This window comes from Borostomias antarcticus, assembly GCF_949987555.1.
Source record: "Borostomias antarcticus genome assembly, chromosome: 7".
NCBI classification, from domain to species: domain Eukaryota; kingdom Metazoa; phylum Chordata; class Actinopteri; order Stomiiformes; family Stomiidae; genus Borostomias; species Borostomias antarcticus.
In genome coordinates, this window is record NC_140240.1 from 20677622 (window position 1) to 20703499 (window position 25878).

The following is a 25878-nucleotide window of genomic DNA, read 5'->3' on the forward strand; positions in this document are numbered from 1 at the left end:
TCCCTCATTGTCAACTCCATATTCTCAGAAGTGCTCAGTGTCTATACAGTTAAGAATACTGCAGAATAGAAGAAGGGCTGCTTATTTACTCAGCCTTGTCAGTCTTGCCCGTCTTTGAGGGGCGCTACGTGTTTGTGTGTCCTGGGATTAAGAGAGAGACCATCATGCTTTGTGGCAGGCGTTGATGGGGTTTCTCCATAAATGCTTTATTGTTGAGCCCAGATTATCTCTGCTCAGACTTGGTAATCTACAACCAAAAGACAAAAAAGAAAGGAAGAGCAGACAAATACTCACAAGCACACACACACACACGCACACACACACACACACACACACACACACACACACACACACACACACACACACACTTGCCAGAGTGCCAGACTATGACCTCAGCATGTGTCCACATTGTGATTGATCCCGTCCTCTCCCGCTCTCTGAAGACTCTGTCTCCCCCTCCGTCGCTCTGTCCCGTTCATCTCCTGCTCTACGGTGGGTCGTCAGCGTGCCGGCGCGGCGTATAGAGCTACAGAGCTACAGAACACACCCTGAAGGGGCTGGATCCCTTCGCCTCTTTCTTCATCCTCACAAACTTTGGGGGGTGAAGTTCTTTCATAATTATTATATTATGCCCTGAAAAATGAAAAGGCTTTTCTTAAATCCCCCTGCTCCTCCTCCAAACAGTCTTCCAATCCCTCAGAAGTGTGTGTGTGCGTGTGCGCGTGTGTGCGTGTGTGTTGGGGAGAGGGGGTGTTGCCCTTTTCTCCAAATACACACGTTCCCCATCTCTTGTCTGGTCTGCCGGATGAGGCGAAGCTGTGATCTGTGATACTACTAGTGTCTCTCTCTCTCTCTCTCTCTCTCTCTCTCTCTCTCTCTCTCTCTCTCTCTCTCTCTCTCTCTCCCTCTCTCTCTATGCCTCTCTCTCTCATGTATTCACCATGACACACCTAGAGAAAAGACTCACAAGGCAGGCCCAGTCTTGCTTAGAAAGAACATATTTTTTAAAAGGGAGATCAGTTTCAAATCTTTTTTTTGGTTGGGGGGTAGATATCAGACTGCTGATGCTTAAGGAATTAGAAAGACCTAAATGAGTCCATATGGCAGCTGTGTGACCATCCACATCCACAGGTTGTTTGCAGTCAAGGATTTACGACCAGGCTGTTTGCGTGTTAGCGTGTGTGTGTGTGTGCGTGCGTGCGTGCGTGCGTGCGTGCGTGCGTGCGTGTAGAGGTAGGAGACTACTGGAGGGCGGTCAGGTACAGTAAGACTACTGGAGGGCGGTCAGGTACAGTAGGACTACTGGAGGGAGGTCGGTACAGTAGGACTACTGCAGGGAGGTTGGTACAGTAGGACTACTGGAGGAGGGTCAGGTACAGTAGGACTACTGGAGGGCGGTCAAGTACAGTAGGACTACTGGAGGGAGGTTGGTACAGTAGGACTACTGGAGAGCGGTCAGGTACAGTAGGACTACTGCAGGGAGGTTGGTACAGTAGGACTACTGGAGGAGGGTCAGGTACAGTAGGACTACTGGAGGGCGGTCAAGTACAGTAGGACTACTGGAGGGCGGTCAGGTACAGTAGGACTACTGGAGGGAGGTTGGTACAGTAGGACTACTGGAGGGCGGTTGGTACAGTAGGACTACTGGAGGGCGGTCAGGTACAGTAGGACTACTGGAGGGCAGTCAGGTACAGTAGGACTACTGGAGGGAGGTTGGTACAGTAGGACTACTGGAGGGTGGTCAGGTACAGTAGGACTACTGGAGGGAGTTTGGTACAGTAGGACTACTGGAGGGAGTTTGGTACAGTAGGACTACTGGAGGGCGGTCAGGTACAGTAGGACTACTGGAGGAAGGTTGGTACAGTAGGACTACTGCAGGGAGGTTGGTACAGTAGGACTACTGGAGGGAGGTTGGTACAGGGCCACACTGTTCCATATCAGATTTCCATAGTGTGTGTTGAAGGTCTGCTCGTGTTCGGGCCCTTCCCCTGACATCTTGACATTCTGGTTTTCGCGTCTATATCTCACTGATCAAATCGAGACTGAAGGGAACTGCATAGAACACTGTTTCCCACCATCTTTCCTCCAGTCTAAACCTGTTGTTGTTTTTTCTCTCTCAACTGAACAAAGCCGCTGTAGCTAAGCTATCCAGTTGCCTCATGTGTCTTGCCTGGCTGGGAAGGTGTGTGTGTTTCTCTCTCCGTTGTGTGTGTGTCTTGTCTGTCGGCGGTCGAATGCGTGCGTGGGTATGTTAATGAGGGGGCGAGGTAGGAAGGCGGGGGTCCCGGGCCGCGCTGGGGGGAGTGAGTGACGTCCCTCTCCCGGTTGGGAGCGAGAGTCTCGCTACCTTACTCTGTTGTTCTCTGAGCCCCTCCACCCCCTTTCTCTCACACAACAGATGGTCCATGTTCAGGGAGGAGGGGGTCGTCTCAGTGGGGGCCGGCTAGGTGTTGTTGGGGAGCTTTCGGCTGAAATGGGACGAAGGGTCGACTCCATTCAACCCCGGACCAAGCTCTGCAGGCTCAGCAGCTACCTGCTGTTCTGATGCAGGGGGGACATGAATAGTTTCCTATCCTTCTTTCTTCCTCTCTCTCTCTCTTTCTTCCTCTCTCTCTCTTTCTCTTTCTCCTTCTCTCTCTCTCTCTCTCCCTCTGTCTGTATCTATCTATCTATCTATCTATCTATCTATCTATCTATCTATCTATCTATCTATCTATCTATCTATCTATCTATCTATCTATCTATCTATCTATCTATCTATCTATCTATCTATCTATGTCTGCTACCATTGACCTTGTGGCCTTATTCATGTTTGTGAGTCTACAAGTCTATCCGTGTGTGTGTGTGTGTGTGTGTGTGTGTGTGTGTGTGTAAAACGTGTCTAGTTCTATGTCAAACCTACTGTATGTTGTAAGGTTGCTCCTGACAGGTGGGTACACACACATGCTTTTCTGCCTGAGGGCAAACTGGCAAACGAGTCAAAACAGAGCTGCGTTGTGAGTGGCAACCCTACTGGTGATGTCATCACACCCCAGGAAGCCTGTTGTGTGTTTCGGCCTCTTGTTGCCTAGTGAACGGATGCGCTGCTCCCTCCCAAACAAACACTTTTTCTTTTTCTGGAGGCCAGTGTATTTGGACAAAGTTGGTACTGTATCTGTGTAAGTAGATCAGTGCTGTTTGGTAAACAGAGCCAGATCTACTCTAGGGTGTCTTATCTGACCAGCGGTCTTATCTGGAGCACCTGTCCTTTCCAAACAGTGACTAATCTCCTCAGTCCTCCTCAGCCTCAGGCCTGTCTGAGGGCCCACCGGCCCTCGCTTATCACACACCTGTTTCCACATCTCATAACGGGGTTGTTTTGTTTTTTCAAAGCACTGGTCCCGGAAGGCTCAGGGGCTCAGGGATCCTCCTTCAGTCTGAGCTTCTGAGGACACCGTCAGAACCCGAGAGAGAAGCGACGTGACACAGAACACTGGGCCTCATTCACCAACTAAGTAAAGAAGTTCTTAAGAAGCATTTCTTCTTAAACTGTACTTACGCCATTTCTAAGAAAATTCTGGCATTCACCAATGGTTTCTCATCTGGGATTTGTTCTCAGCTAAGAACAGAATATACGAACACTGAATAGCAGTCGCAAGTAGGCCATTTGAGTGCGGAAATGTAGACTGCTGCAAAATTGGTGATTGCGGTCACCTCAATTCTACAGTTGGATGATATATGATTGAAATACAATTATATTTACATAATTCCCAATAAGTGTTCTAATCATAACCCTAATTTCCATTGTAAACATGTGCGTCAGAATATCTGATATGTCATTGTTTAAATCGTTTGGCTCCAAATTGCTTGTTATTCGTGTTGATCAGTCTTGAAGATGTCGATAAAATATTTAGATTGTGTGTTAATAATTTGTGATTTTGGTGTAAATTAATGAGTGTTGTGTTTTGTTTTAATTCTTTGACCGTTCTGCAAAAGCACCGTGATATTTCGCTGTATAGGCCTACATATAATACCAACAAATCCATGACCATTTCATCAATTGGTTGCTGGTCGAACTCGGACAACGGGGGGCACGCCGGCCCCCCTCCAGTAGCCTGCATATCTCTCCTCAAGATTAAACATTCACGATTCCTTTATTTGTCACATGCAGCCTAATGTCCAGTCACAGTGAAATGTTGCTGCCGGCTCCAAGGTTATGGTCATTACAGATAAACTCTAATACTCAATTTACAAATGACACAATAAGGACCATTTCTATACAGTAGGCCTAGCCTATGTAGATAATATCAGATACGTAGGATACCTCTTTTGTCAACTGCTAGCGTTGACGGCTGTGTAGGCTATATAGACTACATTTTTGTAGACTGTAGGCTTGTATATTGTATTCTATCACGTTGACATTTTGCACTGTTCTGCCTCGCTATGTTTATGCACCAAGGCAAATTCCTCGTTGTAGGAGGCCTACTTGGCTGAATTAAAATCAGATTTTGATTGCCCACGCTGGATTCGACATGCAGTCCTCTGACTTAGAAACGTTCTTAGGAAGAAATTTAAGAACAGAACTTAAGAAGATATTGGTGAATGAGGCCCACTCAGAGCTGAGAGTGTGATGTGATGAGTACAGCCTTGTCGTTCGTGCAGTGGCCCCTTAGAACTATGTTGAGTAGGTACTGTGTGTTGTCCGACCGTGAAGTATGGGAAGGTGTTAGTATGCTCGAGGTTCCAGAGACCTGGAGGGGATTGAGCCTTGTGTGTACTAGCGACACAACAGGCTGCAGATGGAAGACGTTGATTCTTTGCCATCCAGCAGCTATATTTAGTAGGGCTGTGCTGGGGCTTGTGGAAAAGCACAGTCAAGTCAGCCAGCTATAGCCTAGTCTTCTAGCCAAAAAGAGAGCGGCATTCTGTATGCTTAGGGGCACATGGTAGGTATTACTTTTCAAAAGTTTGTGTGTGTGTGTGAGTGGGGGGGTTGTCGAAATTAGAATAACCTAGAATAAACCAAGCCTTAACACACTTAATTGCTCCGAAATTCCATGGCTTCCTGTTGAGGAAAAAGGTGCTCGAGAAGTCCAGATGGAGGTTAACTGAAACGTCCGACCCCTTTTAAAGAAACTAAACCTTCATTCAGAGCCGAGTTATCGAATGTGGGTGTAGAGCTAGACACTAGCCTGCCTTCTGTTTTACCAGTACTATACTGCCCAATAAATTAGACAAACTATTTAAGCTGTTCTCCTAGCTTTATCTAATGTAAACAAACTCTTATCTACCATGTGGCAGCTTTCCTTAAGGTCCGCTGGGGAATTGTTTTGTTGTTCTAGGGTGAGGAGGAGGAGGAGGGGGGGGGGGGAGGATGGGGTCTGGTGACGTCTTGGCTTTGATTTATTTGAACAGCTGATACTGTTCGACACGGCCAAGTCAGTGAATCTTGGCCATCCCCTCGCTTTCAATACAACCTCACAACCAACGGGTTTATTGGCGGCAACCGACATCATCATTTGGGTTTGTGAATCCTGAGAGCTGAGGCAGGCAGACTGTGGCTCAGGAGGTAGAGCGGGTCGTCCAATGATTGCAGGGTCGGCGGATCGAATCCCGGCTCCTCCTGACGACATGTCGAAGTGTCCTTGGGCAAGACACTGAACATTAGGCAGCAATCACCAACGTTAGGTAGCGTGTCACCACCGTTAGACAGTAACGCACCAACACGTGTCGCTGTTATCTACATATGCAGATGTTAGTGGGACATTAGTGTCAACTGTGCTATATGGGCCACTTCACATCCGCATAGAGGATGCATTTGATTTAAAATAAGGCGCATGCCCGATGGATCGCCTTTGGGCTTGGTGGGGCGGGACGGTTTATTTATTTGGTAAACAAAATGGCCAATGGAGGAGGAGAGACCAAATGTTAAAGTCCAGATGCTATATACCTCCCCCTGCAAACATACACACTCCCTGAACAACCCACACGTGGGCGTGCGTCTTCCTAGGGGTGGCCGTCTTTCATCCGGCTCCGGCCTAGACACCTCTCTGTTTACGTTGACTTCCTTGATGCATTTCCTGTCCTTTGTTTATTTACGGCCTCTGTCGATGCCTCCATTTGGTCCTCTTACCCTCCACCACACACACACACACACACACACACGATAGCCTCAAAAAAACAAGCGGTGTTCTCGACCTCCATATTCCTCCACCACCCCTCTCCCTTCACAAGGGAGGAGTCAACCTCATGGAAACACTCAGGATTCAGGCTGTCTACAGAACCAGAGAGATGTTGGCATGTGAGAGAGAGAGAGGGAGAGAGAGACAGAGAGAGAGGGGGAGAGAGAGAGAGACACAGACAGAGAGAGGGAGAGAGAGACACAGAGACCGAGACCAAAGAGAGACCGAGGGGGAGAGAGAGAGGGAGGGAGGGAGAGAGAGAGACCGAGAGGGAGAAGGAGAGAGGGAGAGATAGGGAGAGAGACAGCGGAGAGACACACAGAGAGAGAGAGAGACAGAAAAAGAGAGACTGAGGGGGAGAGAGAGAGAGGGAGGGAGAGAGAGAGAGACAGAGAGGGGAGAGAGACACACAGAGACAGAGAGAGAGGGAGAGAGAGACAGAAAAAGAGAGACTAAAGGGGGAGAGAGAGAAAGGGAGGAAGAGAGAGAGAGACAGAGGGAGAGAGAGGGAGGGAGGGAGAGAGAGACAGGGAGAGGAAGAGAGACAGGGAGAGAGAGAGAGAGGGAGAGAGAGGGAGGGAGAGACGGGGAGGAAGAGAGAGAGCTCAGTGTGAGGACGTCTGCGTATGTGAGCTGATCCCGGTCGGGTCCCGCGTGCCTCGGCCGCCTGGAATAAATCCCAGAGAAATTCCCCTTTGCAGGAAGCATTACAGGGCCCCGGCCGGGGGGGTGTGGGGGTGGACCTCCGTTCCCCCTGGCAGGGAAACATTACAGGGCCCCGGCCGTGGGGGTGGACCTCCGTCTGGGACGCAGGAATGCCAGGGGGCTTAAATCTCGGGCACCTAAGAAGGCAAAGAAATGACAGACAAGTGGAAGCGTGGCGGGGGCCTCCGGGCCGGTTTAGCTCTGTCTTAATGACGCGCCGGTGCCAGTGCTGGCTGCCAGTGGACCCATGTACGGTGTTGTAGCCAGGCCCAAACGATGGCCTGAGGTTTTCGTACACCCCCCCACCCCCACCCCCCACTGACCCACCCATGTCTGGATCCAGGCCCAGTCAACCACGAGAGTCATGTTGATTTTGGGGCTTAGAGGCATTCATGGGCAATCCGCTGGCTTGATTCTTAACCTCTGCCTGAAGTCTGGTCCAGTTACGAACGGGTGAGGAGAATCGCTAAGAAAACATTGTTCAGCTCAAACTCTCTAGATTGACCTAGATATGCCGATGTGATAGAACACCCTGGAGTTCTTGTTCATTGCTGTTGTTCAGGAGAGCTTCCAGCTGTGATACTCCCATATCCCCATGGCTTCCATGTGCCTTGTTGCTTTTATTAGGCTACAGTTTACTGTTGCACTGTCCAAAATCCTGTCAAAAGTGGAAATGGATAAATGTATACTGTTGTACAGTTGGATGGTCCTGATGAGGATGTCAAACAGTCCTGTCATGTCATGTGGTGAGGGATAGGGGTGTGGGATAGGAGTGTATACTGTATCAATAGACAGCTGTATGTAGTTGGATGGCGGTGTATACTGTACCTATAGACACATGTCAAGCAGTCCACAAGACATTACCAGGAAGAAACCCTGGGCCCAAATTTCCCCCACAGGGATTATTAAAGTATATCTTATCTCAAATGTCACCATCAATCCTGTGATGTCATGTGGTTTGGATAAACTGCCCCTTATCCCGACTTTGAACACACAACAGCGTTCTAAACACTGAACAACACACCACAGCATTCTAAATACTGACCCCCTAAACCTAACCTCCCAAAACACTGACCGTTTTCATCATGCTGTTCAAGTCCCTGCAAAGAGATTGACACAGGGAAGACCGTTTCGTGTCAAATTTGAAGTTCTAATGATGAATTAAATGTGAATATGTTGTCAGAGGCGACACCATCGTTTGGAATGTCGGTTGCTTTCCAGCCGCTGGTTAATGATAGTTCTGTTCAGTGTTAAAGTCGGTTCCATGGTTACAGCTGGCCAACCCAGGTATAACGTTAATTGACGGGGCAGTGGGGTATTAAGTGGCAGTCAGAGAGCCGGTGCCACTTGGCCCCGGGCAGGGACAGGGACTGTGAATGGGGACAGACTGGCTCTGTGAAACGGTGCTCTGGTCCTGCTCTGCCAGGGGGGCGGTGTCATGTGTTGTGTATGGGACCGTGTGGTTCTGGTAGAGTTTGAGATCGTGTGCATCATCTGGAAGTGAAGGTCTCATCTGGGTGGGGACGTATCAACCGTGATTGATGTGGTACTTTGTTATCGTTGTTTTTTACATATGGAAGACAGAAAAACAGTAGGTTGGGTATGGAATTATTGTTTTTTGCATTTGCGGATCAGATAAACGGAATGATTGAATCAACCTCTCAATCAGGATTATGCTAGTGCTCTATATGTACTGCAGCTAATGTAAGAGGTTACTACTGTACTATTAATATAAAAACATTATTTATTCTGTTTCGTAGAGCAGATCAATTATTCAAACCTCAGCCATCCCCCTCAAAGGCAGAAACCTTTCAGATTCATGACGAGTATGGGAAAAAAACGTCTTCTGTATAATTCATCTCACACTCTCGTGATCTGTTTGCTCTCAAACGATCAGACATAAAGGCCTTGCATTTAATGAAGGCTATCTCTCTCTCTCTCTCTCTCCCTCTTTCTCTCTCTCTCCCTCCTGACCCTCCTCTCCCCCCTCATTCACCTTTTATTGGTGGCTTCTCAATAATGAATGAGGGCATCGTCTGCCCTCTTGCTCTGTCTGAAGCACTGTACCCTGCCGCTTCCAGTTTTAACATATGGCCGTCTGTAGTTATTGCAAATGGGTTTTTACACCTTCTGTGTCATGAATACTTAATGCTTGTTTTAGCTGGGCTAGGGGGGTTGAATTGACAGTACATTCCTGGAAATCCCACACAGATATGAGATGTGTGCCAGATATGAAAATGATCAGTCTACACTCCGTCATCTTCACACTCCGTCATCTTCACACTATTGTAGTTTGTAGCAGGATTCAGGATCCAGTAAGATGAGAGCTGAAGGTGAAAGTTACCACATAATCTATACAATTACAACATACTCTATATAATAATGTAGCATTGGATAGTGTACTATTCTTAAAAGTTACCACATAATCTACATACAAAAAAAAGTTGTGAAAACACAACACTCTACCATGTTTTTCTTAGCATGGGTGTCTGGTTACATTGCATTGCAACAGTGATCAGATAATGTAGTGTTTCAGAGGGAAATCATTCCCACTTTAGCAGGTAACTGTTAGTGATTCATATTCAGACAGGTGTTTTGAGGCACCCAAAAGAGTCAGTGATTGATTCATCCTCAATAAATGTATTGATCCTTAATAAATGCAAATGCGCGTTGGATTTAAAAGGACTATAGTCTCACCATCTGATGCATATCAAAAGCTGCTGACCAAGCCATTGACGCAAACAGATGTATCAAGTAAGCCTTTTGATAGGATTGCATGGACATCATGTAAGAGTTAATAGATAATATGCTTTATCATTAATTGAAATGGTCCTATACACTATTGATCTGAAATTCCAGTTCTATGTACGTCTGGGATATTTTGGATCCTGATTGAACTGTTTTGCTCTCCGTTTCTTTTCAGATTGTGATAGAGGAATGCACGGACCTGACCCTGAAGGCCTGATGAGGATGAGCAGAGGAGTCGGTTATCTGGGGTTTTAGTGTTTTCCTGTTGCTCTTCGACTAGGATACTGTGTCCATTCGTGGTCGTCTCATGGATTGCGGACCTGGAGACGTCGACAGCCTAGTGTGGATCTCCCGTTTCGAAATCAGAGGTGCGGTCGTCGTGGAACTCTAACAAATGGCATTTTATTGGAGAACGATTGTGAAATGCTGGACCGGAAGGCGTCCGCGCTCAGGATATGAACACGCCTAGCCACGGGACAGAAGACTCCGCCATCTTCCTCCAGAAGCCAGAGATCCCAAGACCTCCCAGTCATTTATGCAGCTGGACAGCCCGTTCGATCAGAAGCTCCGAGCCTTGAAGGGGAGTATGGGCCCACCCACCACCAACAACGCGCAGGGAGCCCCCGCCGTGCCCAAGATGGGGGTCCGGGCGCGGGTGTCGGACTGGCCCCAGCGGAAGGACGGCTGGGAGGGCTACCCTCCGCCCCGGCACGACGGCCCGGCGCCCGCCTTCCCGAACATCCAGTCCGCCCAGGACGAGGGAGCCGTCCTGGAGAAGAGCCGGGAGTTGCTGAGCGCAGGCGGGTTCCCGGGGACCAAGTACCCGCTCTGCGACCTTCTGAGCCATTCCCCCGTGAAGGGCTTCGCCGGGGTGAAGAGGAGCAACAGCGAGGTTACTCTGAGTGACATCGGGGCCGAGGATATAGACCACACCACCCTCAACCCCAACACCGGGGCCACCTTGCGGCGCGAGTACGGGAGCACCTCCTCCCTGGACCGGCAGGGGGCGCTGTCCGGCGAAGGCTTCGCCGCCTCTCCGAGGGGCGCCCAGGCGGACCGTCCGAGCGCGCCGCCAGCGCAGACCTTCCCCGAGCTCCTGCGGTTGGACGCCGCCCTGTCGCCGAGTCTCCGGACGGCGGCGCAGATCGCGCGGGGCGACATCGTCTGCGTCCCGGGCTACGACTACGTGGACAGCTCCCTCCTCTACAGCAGGGAGAGGGAGAGGTCCTTCCTCCAGCGGATGAAGTCGGAGAAGGCCGAGACGTCCATCTTCCGGAGGCTGAGGAGTGGGAGGAGCGAGGGCGGGGCGGAGCATCCTTACCAGGAAGACGGCGGGAGGTCCGGCCGGCCCCTCAGCTTCCAGAAATGCTTCGCGCACCACGACGTCCAGAGCGTCCTCTTCAACATCAGCGAGGCCGTGGCGACCCGCGCCGACCTCGCCCGGAGAAGGAACACCCCCACGGGCGCCTCGGCCGCCTCCCGCTGCCCGGCCTCGGGGGCGGGGGACACGGCGGCTCCGCCCACGCCCGTCTGCGAATCACCGGCGGGCAGCTGGGAGGACCTGGGACACCGGGCGAGCATGGAGGCGGACGAGGGGGACGGGAAGAGCAACAGCCTGGTCCTAAGCTGCCCATACTTCCGCAATGAGACTGGCGGTGAGGGGGAGAGGAAACTGGCTTTGAGCAAGGCCAGTAGCGCCACCTACGGGAGTGGAGGAGAGGGCTATTCAGTTGAATCTACGCTGAGCACTCATTGCACCAATGCAGGCGTGTCAGTGCTGGAGGTGCCTAGGGAGAACCAGGCCTTCGCCCGCGACATGATGAAGCGCTACACCATGGAGCATGTTGACCAAGGGGCATACTACTACCACAAGTACTTTTACAACAAAGGTAGGAACCCCGACGAGCACCCGATTCAAAGTTAACTTTCAAATGATTAAGTATTCAAATATCCAAGAAACTCTTGCAATCATTACACTTTCACCCATGAGGGTTCAGCTGACATGCATATATCTTTTCATGTTCAACTTGAGCATTGCTGAAATATGTGACTTGCTCATTGAAATGACTCACACAGTCCTACTCTGGATTCTGCACACCATATGGGTTTATTGTTATATGACCATGACCTTGAGGCACTTAAAGGCTCTTAAATGTCCCTTATATGTCAAAGTACTGCACTTGAGCCACTGTCACAATGGAAAAAACTCAAGGGTTTTACCCTTTAATGGCTGAACATGTATACACGTTAGCCATATCATGAGCCACAACTAATTGAAGTAGGCGGTAATAGCTTTTCCTGACGTTGTTCATGCTTGAGCCAAAATGAGAAGGGGTATCAATAATACAGAGGGGGTTTGCCATGACAGCAGAAGCGTGCGTGTCATAGAAGTGTGTGCATACACTAAGTGTAGCATTTAGGTAGTTTTCTGTCTTGTGGAATATCTGACAATAGGAGGGGATTTTTTGAAATCCCATCTACTTGGCAGCAGTGTTGAGGTTTGTTAATATCTCCCATGGTTGCTCATTGATCCCTAATTTTCTTTTGATTCGTGTATCCGCCCAGTGATTCTGATCCGCACCAAAATGTAATGTGACCCCTCTACCGAGTTTCATCAAAATTGCTCTGGTAGTTTTTGTATAATCCTGCTATGGGACCAACGAACAAATTAACTAACAAAATAACACACAGGACTGAAAATATACCCTCTGTCAGCGGTCGCTGGGCGGAGCCAATGATACCTCCCTTATAATGCTTTTACCTTCGCCCCCATACACACACACACACACACACACACACACACACACACACACACACGCACCTCCTCAACAGTTTAACCCTTGTGCCAACTTAGTTTTATACTGCTTTGTCATTGATCTCATCCACTGTGCCCCCAGACACATCATGGCATGACTGATATTGATGCTGACATAAACCCTCAGGGCATGAATTTAGCTGTTGGCTGAGCTCGCAGGGGGTGATGGATGTTGGATGTTCAGTCTGCATAATTAAGCAATATCCCAGCTGGATAAGGCATTCATGTTTCATTACTTCTGCATTATGTAACTGGCTGTAGAATTAGGTCTAGATTTGAAATGAATGTAACCTCGTTTCGTTCACATGTCTTGAGGCTATTTTATCAGATAATGTATAATGCGTGTGTGTCTGGAAGTAGACCTGTTTCCCTGCACGTTTGTCCTCAGGCTAGATGTATCAGCGGTCAGTCAGAATGGACTGAAGCCAGGACTGTTCCCGCTGATTGGGGAGATACTGTAGGATAATAACAAACATACACATTATTTGACAGCCAAGTTACATTCATCTAAATTAATTCATTTGAGTGACTTATCAGTTTTTTCCCAGTAGAGAGTTGGCTGGTTTCATCCAATCCCTTTCAGTCCCTGAGGGCAGACACCCATTAGTCCATTGATTGGTAAAATATGTTTAACCACTGAAAAGATGATCCATCCACTCTGATTTATTTGTTTGCTTACTCTTTTTCTAGGGCTCTATATCAGTGGCTCCATCTGTCTGTTTATTTAGTCCTATGAGTCACTGTATTTTATCAATGTTTGAATTGACCATTAACTGTTGAGTAAACGGACATTTAAAATGCAAATGTAGTTAAATTAACAATTAACAAGAACCAAATCAGTTATTCACCTCCTTTTTCTTCTTCTCTTTCTTCTTCTTCTTCTTCACCTATTCTTCTTCTTCACCTCTTTCTTCTCTTCTTCTTCTTCTTCTTCTTCTTCTTCTTCTTCTTCTTCTTCTTCTTCTTCTTCTTCTTCTTCTTCTTCTTCTTCTCTTTCTTTCTCTCTTTCTTCTTCTTCTTCTTCTTCTTCTTTCTTCTTCACCTCTTTCTTCTTCTTCTTCACCTCTTTCTTCTTCTTCTTCACCTCTTTCTTCTTTTTCTTCTTCATCTTCTTCATGCTGTCTTTCCACCTCAGATCATCAAAATTACTTTGGTACGGACGAGAACCTGGGTCCTGTGGCGGTCAGCATTCGTAGGGAGAAGCTGGACGATGCGAAGGAGGGAGCGCAGTACAACTACCGTGTCATCTTCAGAACTAGTGAGGTAAGAACCAGTACTACCGTGTTATCTTCAGAACTAGTGAGGTAAAAACCAGTACAACTACCGTGTCATCTTCAGAACTAGTGAGGTAAGAACCAGTACAACTACCGTGTCATCTTCAGAACTAGTGAGGTAAGAACTAGTACAACTACCGTGTCATCTTCAGAACTAGTGAGGTAAGAACCAGTACAACTACCGTGTCATCTTCAGAACTAGTGAGGTAATAAATAAATAAATAAATAAATAAATAAACACTAAAGTAAAGACACACCCTTGGTCTTGTGTTAATAAGAATTAATGTTGCTAAATTGTTGGAACTCTTGAATTCTTAATAATACATTTGGAATACACAAACAGAACTTTGTACAAAATGCACTTGATTTGAATTTAATATTAAAACTGAATCACGGGTTTAAATGGAACAATTAACTAACTAAAGGGGCACTTTAACTTTGAACCAAAAGTCTTATCCCATGGTTTAAACGTTCACTATATTGAACTGAACTTTAAGTGACTCGCTACTAAAAGCTGAATAATTGATTTGGTTAAGCTGAAAGCCGAAACCCTCCGCTACATAAACCTCTCTCACAGTTGGTTGGACTGATGGTTGAGAGAAGCGCCTAGAATTACAGCAGGTTCCTTGTGCTGCTGTACTCCAGCTGGTAGCTGATAATAGTTTTCTATACTGTTGTGCAACTTTCTTTTTAGTCTTAACTCTGTTAACCTCAACTCTGTTAGCCTCAACTCTGTTAACCTCAACTATCTCTCTTTCTCTCTCGCCCCTAGCTCACCACCCTCCGAGGGTCGATCCTGGAGGACGCCGTGCCGTCCACAGCCAAGCACGGCACCGTCCGGGGCCTGCCACTGAAGGAGGTGCTGGAGTACGTGGTGCCTGAGCTCAATATCCAATGTCTTCGACTGGCCACCAGCTCTCCCAAAGTGCCGGAACAGCTCCTGAAGCTGGACCAGCAAGGGGTGAGTCACGTTTCACCCAGTGTCTGACCTCCAAGCAGCTTCTTTTGTGCTTTCATCAGTACCAGTTAGTGGTACACTCAGCATTGTGATGATCTGGGAGGTATGGCCCAGGACATGGCCAGCAAGTTAGAAGACAGTATCATTAAAGTGGGTCCATGCGCAGGGGGGCAGACTTTTGTGGAATTATTTTCGGCTACAAAAAGTCTTTAAATAGAAGTAATGGACACTCTGGACCAAAGATCCAGCCCAGGACCTGGCCAGGCTTTGTTTGAGAAACCACCCTTCATAGAAGCCATGGATCTGAGTGTAGCTCCTGAGTTGTGATTTCTTAGCCATTGTTCTGGCTCCTCAAGCAGTTTATTAGATGTCCGATCTAATAAGTGTTTCCGTAAGACTCAGAAATGGTGAATCGGTAGGCAGCTGTGTTAGAAGAATGAGCCAGTGATCTAAAAACGTCTGCTCAGATTGATTGCACTAGAGGGTGTTCTCTGACAAAGGCTAAACCTGGCAAGCACACACCAAAGGCTAAACCTGGCAAGCACACACCCAAGCAGGTTTGATGTTTAACTCTGAATTTATCACATCAGAGGTTAATAGTTACCAGAGGGTAACCATGTTTCAATAAAATAAAAAAGTGTTTCAATATGGAACTTCACCCAAAATCCTTTCTGCATTTGGAAAGCAGTAGGCTATTTTGCGAGTGTTTTTTTTGTTTTGTTGTTTGTTTGTTGACAATATCTACAACCAAGATTAGAGCACTTGTTTCCAGAGATACTATACAGGAGTTCAAGGTGCTTTATTTGTCACATGCACAGAGATCCAGAGTAAAACATGCAGGGAAATGAAAAGGGCTCTCAGTCACTGTGCCGAGATTCCAGGGGAAATACAATAACTATAAAGACAGGAGATGAGACATAACAAGGAGATGAAGGGGGATGATGAAAGGAGTAGGTCAAAATAATGCATTCCTAGTAAGAAGAAACTATCTACAGTATACACAAATAACCAGTGACCGATCAGGATCAGCAGTTTGGAATATTTCTTATCAATATGGGGCAGTTTTATCATTTCCAGATGACCGAAAAGCCTCAAAATGCAATATACACATATATATATATATATATATATATATATATATATATATAATATTTAAAATATAATTTTATCTGGGCATTGAATGAACATGGGATTAATTTACCCTTTGATCTGGATTTATTATCTAGTATAAACATATCTCTTTAAAAAAATCAATAGTATTGCCACACAACTGAATGTAGAATGAATGTGAGATGTGCATGGATGTGGATCGATCTCTCTAGCTTGTGACAGCTGTGAAGGAAGTACCACTGGGATGGAATAACCCAGTATTGATGTGGTCCAGTTTCATACCAGTCTCTTTCATTACAGGGAAAAAATGATCGTTTGTAAATCTATGAGTGCAAACTCAAGTGAGACATAAGCGGTAGTTTGGACTCCACAAGAAATATGGAGGTCTACTTAATTATTTAAATTATATCAAATTCGGTTCAGTTTATTGGCAAGACGTTCAGAAAGTAGTCATCTTGATGGATGTTACGCTATGCATGAAGCAACTAAATTGATTTTTGATGTGAGGATAGAATCGTATCTGTTTATATATATAGATAGATAGATAGATAGATAGATAGATAGATAGATAGATAGATAGATAGATATTTTTTATAGCATTTTCTAAGTGCCACAGTCTCTGCTCTCCAATCCAAAATGATATGGTCCTCTTCACCTAAATGTTTGCAGTGTGCTGCCATGACGACCGTGGCGGTGTCACTAGCGGCCCCTCCCCCATGCGGGAGGGAGGGAGGGAGGGAGGGAGGGAGGGAGGGCCGCAAAGAGGTGGTCACCTGCAGCCGCTATAAAATTGAAATTGTGCTCCTCCACAAATCGATTTTACTTCTGGCGGCTAAAATAACCGTTTTCCCCCTTACTCTCCCCAGCCGGAGTCCTGCTTTGCATTCTGCTTTGACCCCTCTGATCTTGGTTGGGGGTGAAATGTGGCCTCCAGCCCCCCCACCACCATTCTGTCTCTTTCCCCAGCATTTCCACATCTCATAAATTATTCAGGACCAACAGTTGGGTGTTGTGTGATGGACACTCGGAATGTAATTACTCCTCTTTTTTGGTTTGGTCTCCCTGTTCAGATTGATAGCACACTTAGTGTGACGGTCTCAGCGCTGGTGTCGTCATGGATATGGATAGTTGAAGATAAAATGCGCTCACTGGTAGGACGGCGCGTCCCCATGCACTTACCCGGTGCTTTAGGCTCATTCAACACTGTGCCAGTCTGTGGATGGATCTGCACTCTCATTTTAGTATTTTTGTACTGACTTTGGGAATAAAACTGTCTCAAAATAGTTTGGGAAATTATGTTCTCTTATTGTTTGGTAACGGGCATGAAGTGAAACAAGCGTTTTCACTCCCCTTATCTGGCCAGTTGTCAGACGTGACTACAGGTGTCATACCGTCCAGATGATGGTAGGCGCTCCACAGGCTTTACATCAGACCAAAATATTTTCCAGCAGTTGGCAAAGTGTCCCGAGTAGAGACAGGAAAGACATAGTCTTGCATAGCCAGACCTCTCTCCACACTTCATTTACCCTGTTCCAGCACTGGAGACAGGTCTGGCTGGACTCATGGGGGGGGGGTTGCTACAGTATATAACATAACCAGTGGGAAAACATGCAAGGACGTACCTATTAGACAGCAAATGTTGTAAACATATTATATATAAACTTGTAATAGCAGTAATAAACAAATAATGAAGCTTGTCCCCAACACCTACATCCGTTGAGTCAAGACTAAGAAAGACACTGCCTCGTCTGCTCTCTCTCTCTCTGTCGTCCAGCTGAGCTTCCAGCATAAGGTGGGCGTTCTGTACTGCCGGGCAGGCCAGAGCACGGAGGAGGAGATGTACAACAACGAGAGCGCCAGCCCCGCCCTGGAGCACTTCCTGGACCTGCTGGGCCAGAGGGTCAGGCTGAAGGGCTTCACCAAGTACCGCGCACAGCTGGACAACAAGAGTAAGAGCTGAGATCAATTTTCCACAGCTCGACAACAAGAGTAGGAGGAGAGGAGATGAGATGAGATAAACTTTATTAATCCCCTGGGGGAAAATGTGGGCATTACAGCATGCAAGAAGAACAAGGCAACCTTAAAGAGCTAGTTTGCTGTAAACCAAAGTTTTCACAAGCTTCCAAAAAGTTTGTAATCCCACTGAGAACAGCGTTTAGGTGTTATCAAGAGCTAAAAACACACGCTGTAATGTTATGTTATTCATTGACCTGTTTCTCCATCTACGGTTCGGTGTCGTCCCTCTCCTGGGGTCTGTTGTCAGACTAGAATATCCATCACACTTTATTGTTCAGTCTAAGTCCGTCTGACCTAAATTCTTTGTTTGGGTGCCAGCGGATTCCACGGGAACCCACTCTCTCCACACCACCTACAAAGACTATGAGCTGATGTTCCACGTGTCCACGCTGCTTCCGTACACCACTAACAACAAACAACAGGTAAACGGATGTGGGATTCCTGATTTCTGATCGAATTTTTGTTGTTTTTTTGTATACTTTCTTTTCATTTGAAGTTATACTAATATTTCCAAGGCCATAATATAAAGCCTGCTGCATATTCCTCTTAATCACAGGACATGCTTTTACAGTATACTCTGTCCATTGTTTAAGATATCCTACAAGCCAACAGATTCAGCCTCTTCCAAGAAGTAGAAGAGGCAGCTGTGAAATTTCTATCCTTTCTCCAAAATAAGGGTGTTTATGGTGTAGTAGGCTAGTAGTAGTAGTAGTAGTAGCAGTAAAACGTAGTGAAGGAGATTAGGAATGAGATGGAGGGGATTTCCAGGAGTAGGAGATGTAAATAGTACAGTCAATCTTATTTTGGGAGCACAACTTACAGTTACCCTAATACCGTATTCACTTACCCTCCCCATAACGTGGTTCCACTTGTGTAATAGCCTGTGCTGCTAAACCATATAACTAACTGTGTATAATTTGGCTGTTCCTATGTACCAAGACTCCAACTTTCTTACTACAGTTAGCTGCTTTATTCTGAGCCTTGGTTTCCTATTTGATTACCTCAAAAGGTAATAGATGAGTGACTATTGATCATATTCTGTGTGCAATACCCCGAATGATGACTCAAATGCCCTGATTATCACTTTTGCTAACATGTCTTATATATATATACAAGTTATGATCGATCACTATTGCTATCATAATTATAAGTTATTATCACTTGCTATCATAATTACCAGTCGTGCTCAGTTGCCTTCCCTTGCTCACAGCAGCCAGCTGGTCATATTGAACCTTAGTCACAGTGTGCTCTCCCTAACCAGGGCCACTCCCCTCCTCATTTTATTGACTAGTACCTACTTTTAGGTACTAGGTACTGCATGTTTGGGTATTTTTAGGTACTGTTTTTATTTACTTGTTTACTACCGTTTTATTTAGAACCACCTCTGTCAGGAGACTGAGGAGACTGAATGCCAGCGCTGTGCAGGCTTGTGTCAGATACACATGACAAATACTGTCAGATACAAATAACAAATACTGTCAGATACACATGACAAATACTGTCAGATACACATGACAAATACTGACCAATACTGTCAGATACACATGACAAATACTGTCAGATACACAACAAATACTGTCAGATACACATAACAAATACTGTCAAATACTGTCAGATACACATGACCAATACTGACAAATACTGTCAGATACACATAACAAATACTGTCAGATACACATGACAAATACTGTCAGATACACATGACAAATACTGTCTAATACTGCCAGATATACCAGTGACACTTGATATGTTTTTTTTTGTATAATTGAATCAGTTGAAAGATTTTAACCCAATCAAGAATTTATGATCAAGAATCAAAAATGCTATTTTACTTCGCACAGCATTTGGGCTAGGTTTCATTTTATATTGGATTTGAGCTTTCTTTGTTTCATATCGGAGAAAAGTGCAAACAGAGAATCCAAGCTGCCCTTCTTTAGATGATAAAGCTTTAATGTGCGCCTGGTTCCCGATAGAATGATTAAAAGCACGGCTACATGTTTCAGCCACACACAGCCTTCGTCAGGGCTAGGCCGATGTCAGACTGTTGGGACCTGATGTGTTTTCCTGTATCATGTGGAAGTATTATCTTGTATTGACTCTAATGTGCTCATTATTCATCCCCACCCACTCAGCTGCTAAGGAAGAGACATATAGGAAATGACATCGTGACGATCATCTTCCAGGAGCCTGGATCTCTTCCCTTCACCCCTAAGAGCATCCGTTCACACTTCCAACACGTCTTCATAATCGTCAGGGTCCACCACCCTGGCACTGACAGCGTTTGCTACAGGTGAGTAAAGACACTCACGTGCGCACACTTTGTCTGATTAACTGGGGGAGGAGACTCAAATCTACTTTGACACTATGGGCTCATTTCAACAAAAGATGTTTTTCAATCCCAATTTATTTGGTTAGATTTTGTCTTTACTCCACATTTTGTTAAATGATGAAGCATGAATCATGCAGTTTCACTCAGTATCCCATTTTAACATTTGGAAAAAGGTTTTGCGTACATGCATATGCATCATGCTTTCAATTTGATTTGAAGCTGGTGGAGGCTCCTCCCACATTCTAACTGTAACAGCCTCTGTAAATATATCTCTTTGCGTTAGCAGAATACTATCTTTTATATTTGATGACTGTGGATTATGATTATGATGATTATTATTATTATTATGGAAACCTCTAATGTGTTACTTCGGAAGGATTATAGGACGATGACCCATTTTAAATTGGAAAATAAACCTTTTATCGCTTTTAAGGCCTATAAATTCTACTAAATAGATTTTATGGTGACAGGTTATTTTAGATTATACTATATGGCAAAGCACATGGCATGATTACGTCATCTGATAATATAACTCATACATAATGATCTCAAAAGGGACAATGTTAGCTATAGAGAGAATTATTCCTTCAGAGTTGCACTGTGTTTGAAGTGGGGATGTGATAGTGTAATTGTCTCCCCCCCCCATCCACCAGCGTTGCAGTCACCAGATCGAAGGACGTCCCCTCCTTTGGTCCCCCCATCCCCCAGGGGGTGCTGTTCCCACAGTCGGCGGTGTTCCGAGACCTCCTCCTCAGCAAGGTGATCAACGGCGAGAACGCGGCACACAAGTCGGACAAGTTTCGCGCCATGGCCATGCGCACGCGGCAGGAGTACCTGAAGGACCTGGCCCACAACTTCGCCAGCACCACCCCGGTGGACGCAGCGGTGCCCAAGTTCAGCTTCATCACCCTGGCCGGCAAGAAGAAGGAACGCAGCCGACCACGCCGCAACGCCCACCTCCAGAGCGCTGGGGCGGTTACCTGGGCTGTGGTGACCCACGACTTTGGCCTGTCGGCGGATGTTGGCTGCCTGTTGGTCGTCTCCAACGAGCTCGTGGTGCTGATTGAGGAGGCGTCGAAGGAGGTGGTGTTCAACTGCTACTGCCGGGACGTGATTGGCTGGAGTGCGGCGTGCGGGGGCGTGAAGCTGTTCTACGAGCGAGGGGAGTGCGTGGCGTTTTCAGTCCAGGAGGCATGCTGGGACGACGGCCAGGAGATCACGCAGCGGATGGAGGTGAGAACGTTGCAGTGAGCCTCTAGAGTTATTGAAGGTGTTGATCAAACAAAAATGCCGGAGATGTCCAATCTAGTCCAAGTCATCAAATATATTGTATGTTGGACAAATTGCACTAACCAGTAGATGGCTCACCATTGCTACAAGGCTTCTGAGGTCAAGGATTTCTCATGTAGTTCAAGTTGGCCTGTGCACAAGGTCTCCAGTTGTTTTCAAGGAGGCTCCCAATGGGGGTGATTCATTCCTAATCTTATTAGGCTAAAGAGTTTAAGATAAAGCATTTACTTTGGGTAAAAACACTGTAGTTGATTACTCAGGAGCCGGGAGCTATATCAAGACATAGCCATTAGTCAGCAGACTAGGATCTAGCCTCATGACATTGACTCCTCAACTATACACAGAAAGTTAATTGTGTGCCGTACGATTTACTTTCTGAGATCAGTGAAGGGAAGGGTTTGTACATTAGTGCAGCTGTTGTGAGAGTCTTTGACTGTTGAGACTGGGAGAGATAAGGGTCATACCTGGATCTGTTCCCTCATGATAGCTGGTCCCTGAAGGCTCAGACTCTCCACTGGTTCATTTTAGATCATGAGATTATCCAAAAGTGTGCATAATCTCTGCCGTTTTTAACCGTCTGGTTTATTTCTGGCAAACTTAATCCACACGCTATTTTGTTTGCTGGCAGATCCTGTGGCCAAGTTTTCTGCACAAAATGAAATAAACACATGCTCTGGATTTTAAGAAAGTACCTTTGGATTCCCACACTATGTGATTAGAAACATACTAACACCCTCCCTTTGCTGAGCTGGAATGCTTTCCTGATGTTCCTCACCGAGTTTATAAACCCAGAAACCGAGTGGGTTGTCTTTCTAAATGGAAAGGGATAAATACTTAATCAGCTTGGGAGTTATTAGATTAGGAACAAGCACACAAGTGCCAATTATAGCCTTTACCTCAGGTGAACCAAGGCAATGGTTCACCTTAGCCAACAACTTTTTCCTGTTGTTAATATAAAAAATGAACCACTGATATTCTGATCTTTATCAATACTATGCGTGTCATGGAGTGGCATTCCTGGATGATGAAACTGGATGTTCACTGACATGTTGACATATTACTGCTTTTTACACACTTTCTCTCTTGGTTCACTTTTTGTGATGTGGTGCTGTTTTTATGCCTCCGCCAGGCGATAGCATTATGGTTTCGGGTTGTCCGTCCGTCCGATGTTTGTTAATGCAATATTTCGGGAACGCATTGACGGAATTTCTTCCCCTTTGGTACAAATGTTCACTGGCACTCAAGGATGAACTCCTTAGATCGTGGGGGTCAAAGGTCAAAATTCAAGGTCACTGTGACCTCACAAAATGTGTTTTTGGCCTGATGAACACAATATCTCAAAGGCTTAATGGAATTTGTTCATATTTGGGTAAAATGTCCAGTTGGACTCAAGGATTAACTGATTACATTGTGGGGGTAAAAGGTCAAGGGTCACTGACCTCACAAAAGGTGTTTTTGACCTGCTGAACACAATATCTCAAGAACGGCTTGACAGAATTTGTACATATTTGGCCAAATGTCCAGTTGGACTTAATTAGATTTATTCGATTTTGGTATTCAAATGTCAAAGGTCAAGGTCATCGTGACATCACAAAAGGCACTTTTGAACGCTAACGCTAGCTAGCTAACGCTAATCCTAATGATAATGCTAGATAGCTAACGCTAATTCTAAATGCATTAGCATTTGAGTTTGCATTAGAGTTAGCAATAGCATTAGTTAGCTAGCATTAGCGTTAGGGTTAGGTTAGCAGTTAGTAAGGGTTAGGGATAGGGTTAGTTAGGTTAACTGTAACTGACATTGTTGGGCGGAGGCATTTAGCCGCTACACGGTTTTTCTAGTTGATAATGTTGTGTTAGGCCTAGGCTATATTTTTCCCTTTTTTTGCACAGGTTGTCTTTACAAATAAGAAAAGTTCTTGAAATTGATTCTTAATTGCTAAATAGATGTTGTGCTCATAAAACTTTCATCTTGGAATGTATATTAATGATTATTTGAACTAGATCATATACTAATAATATGGTATACTGTACAATCTAGAACTATTCCAGATTATCAGATTGTTACAACCTGTTTTTAAGGGCCAACATGTCACATCTGCATTACTGACTAACAAGTGTGTCCTCTGGTGTGCTTCTCTGAGTATCAACCCTGTCCTCCTCTGGTCTGCATTTCTATCAACCCTGTCATCTGGTCTGCTTCTCTGAGTGTCAAGCCTGTCATCTGGTCTGGTTCTCTGTGTATAAACCCTGTCCTCTGGTCTGCATCTCTAATTATCAACCCTGTCGTCTGGTCTGCTTCTCTTAGTATCGACCCTGTCGTTCTCTGGTCTGCATCTCTGAGTATCAACCCTGTTGTCTGGTCTGCATCTCTGAGTATCAACCCTGTTGTCTGGTCTGCATCTCTGAGTATCAACCCTGTTGTCTGGTCTGCTTCTCTGAGTATCAACCCTGTTGTCTGGTCTGCTTCTCTGTGTATCAACCCTGTTGTCTTGTCTGCTTCTCTGTGTATCAAACCTGTCCGCTGGTCTGCTTCTCTGAGTATCAACCCTGTCGTCCTCTGGTCTGCTTGGCCCCAGATTGTCACCCGTGGCTGTGAGACGGTGGAGATCACCCTGCGGAGGAACGGCCTGGGTCAACTGGGTTTCCATGTCAACTTCGAGGGAGTGGTGGCCGACGTGGAGCCCTTTGGCTTCGCCTGGCAGGCCGGCCTCCGTCCAGGCTGCCGATTGGTGGAGATCTGCAAGGTGGCTGTGGCATCGCTGTCTCACGAGCAGATGATCGACCTGCTCCGCACGTCAGCCATGGTCAGCGTGGTCATCGTTCATCCGCACGAGGACGGTACTCCCAGGAGGTGAGTTACAATGTCTGCCAGACATGGTATAATGTACCCTGACATGATGGTACTTGTTTGCCTTTTACTATCTGGACATGTTTCCCTTTAAGTCAATCTCGTGTCAGTGATATTACTGTTGTGAAAGCTCCTTGGCAACAAACCGAAAGTTAAGTGCTACAGTACCATTTTCTTTGAAGGATTTCTTCAATGTGTGTGACCACTTTGATCTCTCAGATTTTACTGTGCAGCCCACGTACTTTCAAAGCTACATTTTCAATTTAACTTTATCTAGTGGCAAACTCCAGTCCCAAAATATGGTGGTGGAGGCTGTAGCTTACGAGGTAGAGCGGGATGTCCAATGATCATAGGGCCGGCGGTTAGAATCCTGACTCCTCCTGTCCACATGTCAAAGTGTCCTTGGGCAAGACACTGAACCCCAAATTGCTCCCAAAGAGCAGGTTGGCACCCTGCATGGCAGCTGCCGCCATTGGTGTGTGAATGGTTAAGTGAGAGGCCTTCATTGTAAAGCGCTTTGGATAAAAGCGCTATATAAGTACAGTCCATTTACCATTTGGTGCTCATTAAGCTTTGTGTATCCTGGAAAATCATCTAACAACCAACAATCTCACAAACAGGCACATCAAATTGCAGAGGGACAGGAGGAAAAACTGTTTTCCATCTAGATTTATAAAAATAAAAATCTTTCTCTAATCTGATATATTATTTTACTATCGTAGTGTAGATAAAGGTTGGAGACAGACAAAACAAACAATAAGGAATAGATATCAGACATTCCCACAGTTTAGTCATTCTGTGTCAGTTGGGGTGTTGTTGATAAACTGTAAATAACGTGACAGAGAATGAGTCACAGGGGTGAACGAAAGGCTGTGAGTCACAGAGACACACGTCACTACAAGACCTGGGTTTTGTTTTTCCGTTTAAAATTGGCACTGGCATTTGAATTTATCTCTGGAGTTGACAGTGTTTGACCCGACCCCACATCTGATCCCAAGTATCTGATCCCTAACTAAGATTCTCCTGTTCTTATCTTGAGAGTAAAGCCTTGGTTAGACTCCCAAGCAGACGCAGACAAGTAGTGTGTGTGGACACCGCAGACAAGTAGTAGTTTTGTTTATACTTCTTTCTGGAGTTGGCTTGGAGGATGCATTCCACACACATGTGCAATAGATCACTACAAATCAAATCAACATTAACCTACTTCTTAGATAACTACCAACAAACATTGCACAGTGCAATATGGTAAATGGACTGCACTTATATAGAACTTTTATCCAAAGCGCTTTACAATGAAGGCCTCTCATTCACCCACTCACACACCAATGCCGGCAGCTGCTACAGTATGCAAGGTGCTATCCTGCTCATTGTGAGCAATTTGGGGTTCAGTGTCTTGCCCAAGGACACTTCAACATGTGGACAGGAGAAGCCAGGATTTAAACCGCCACCCCTACTGTGGGGTTGTTACCACCACTAAAATGGACAGTCTGAGCGGCCAACACTGGTGTAGTGTTGCGTGGGTGGAGAAGGATGGAGGTCCAATGCCAGGTAAGGTGCCCAAAAAAGTGAGGGATTTATTCCACCAGTGTCAAAATACAAAAATAAGAATTAATCAATAATAATT

The 25878-nt window shown here is 45.9% G+C and overlaps 1 protein-coding gene across 1 annotated transcript in view; it reads left to right on the forward strand.

The window, feature by feature from the left end:
- The window catches only part of LOC311311029 (signal-induced proliferation-associated 1-like protein 2), a 107106-nt gene that overhangs the window by 25855 nt on the left and 55373 nt on the right, over positions 1–25878 (forward strand). Inside the window, exons 2-9 of the mRNA XM_084440643.1 lie at positions 9790–11503; positions 13565–13692; positions 14476–14664; positions 17546–17720; positions 18106–18209; positions 19920–20077; positions 20770–21349; positions 23983–24257. Coding sequence (XP_084296769.1) covers positions 10150–11503; positions 13565–13692; positions 14476–14664; positions 17546–17720; positions 18106–18209; positions 19920–20077; positions 20770–21349; positions 23983–24257 — 2963 coding nt within the window. The 5' untranslated portion in view covers positions 9790–10149. The remainder of the gene's footprint in view (positions 1–9789; positions 11504–13564; positions 13693–14475; positions 14665–17545; positions 17721–18105; positions 18210–19919; positions 20078–20769; positions 21350–23982; positions 24258–25878) is intronic.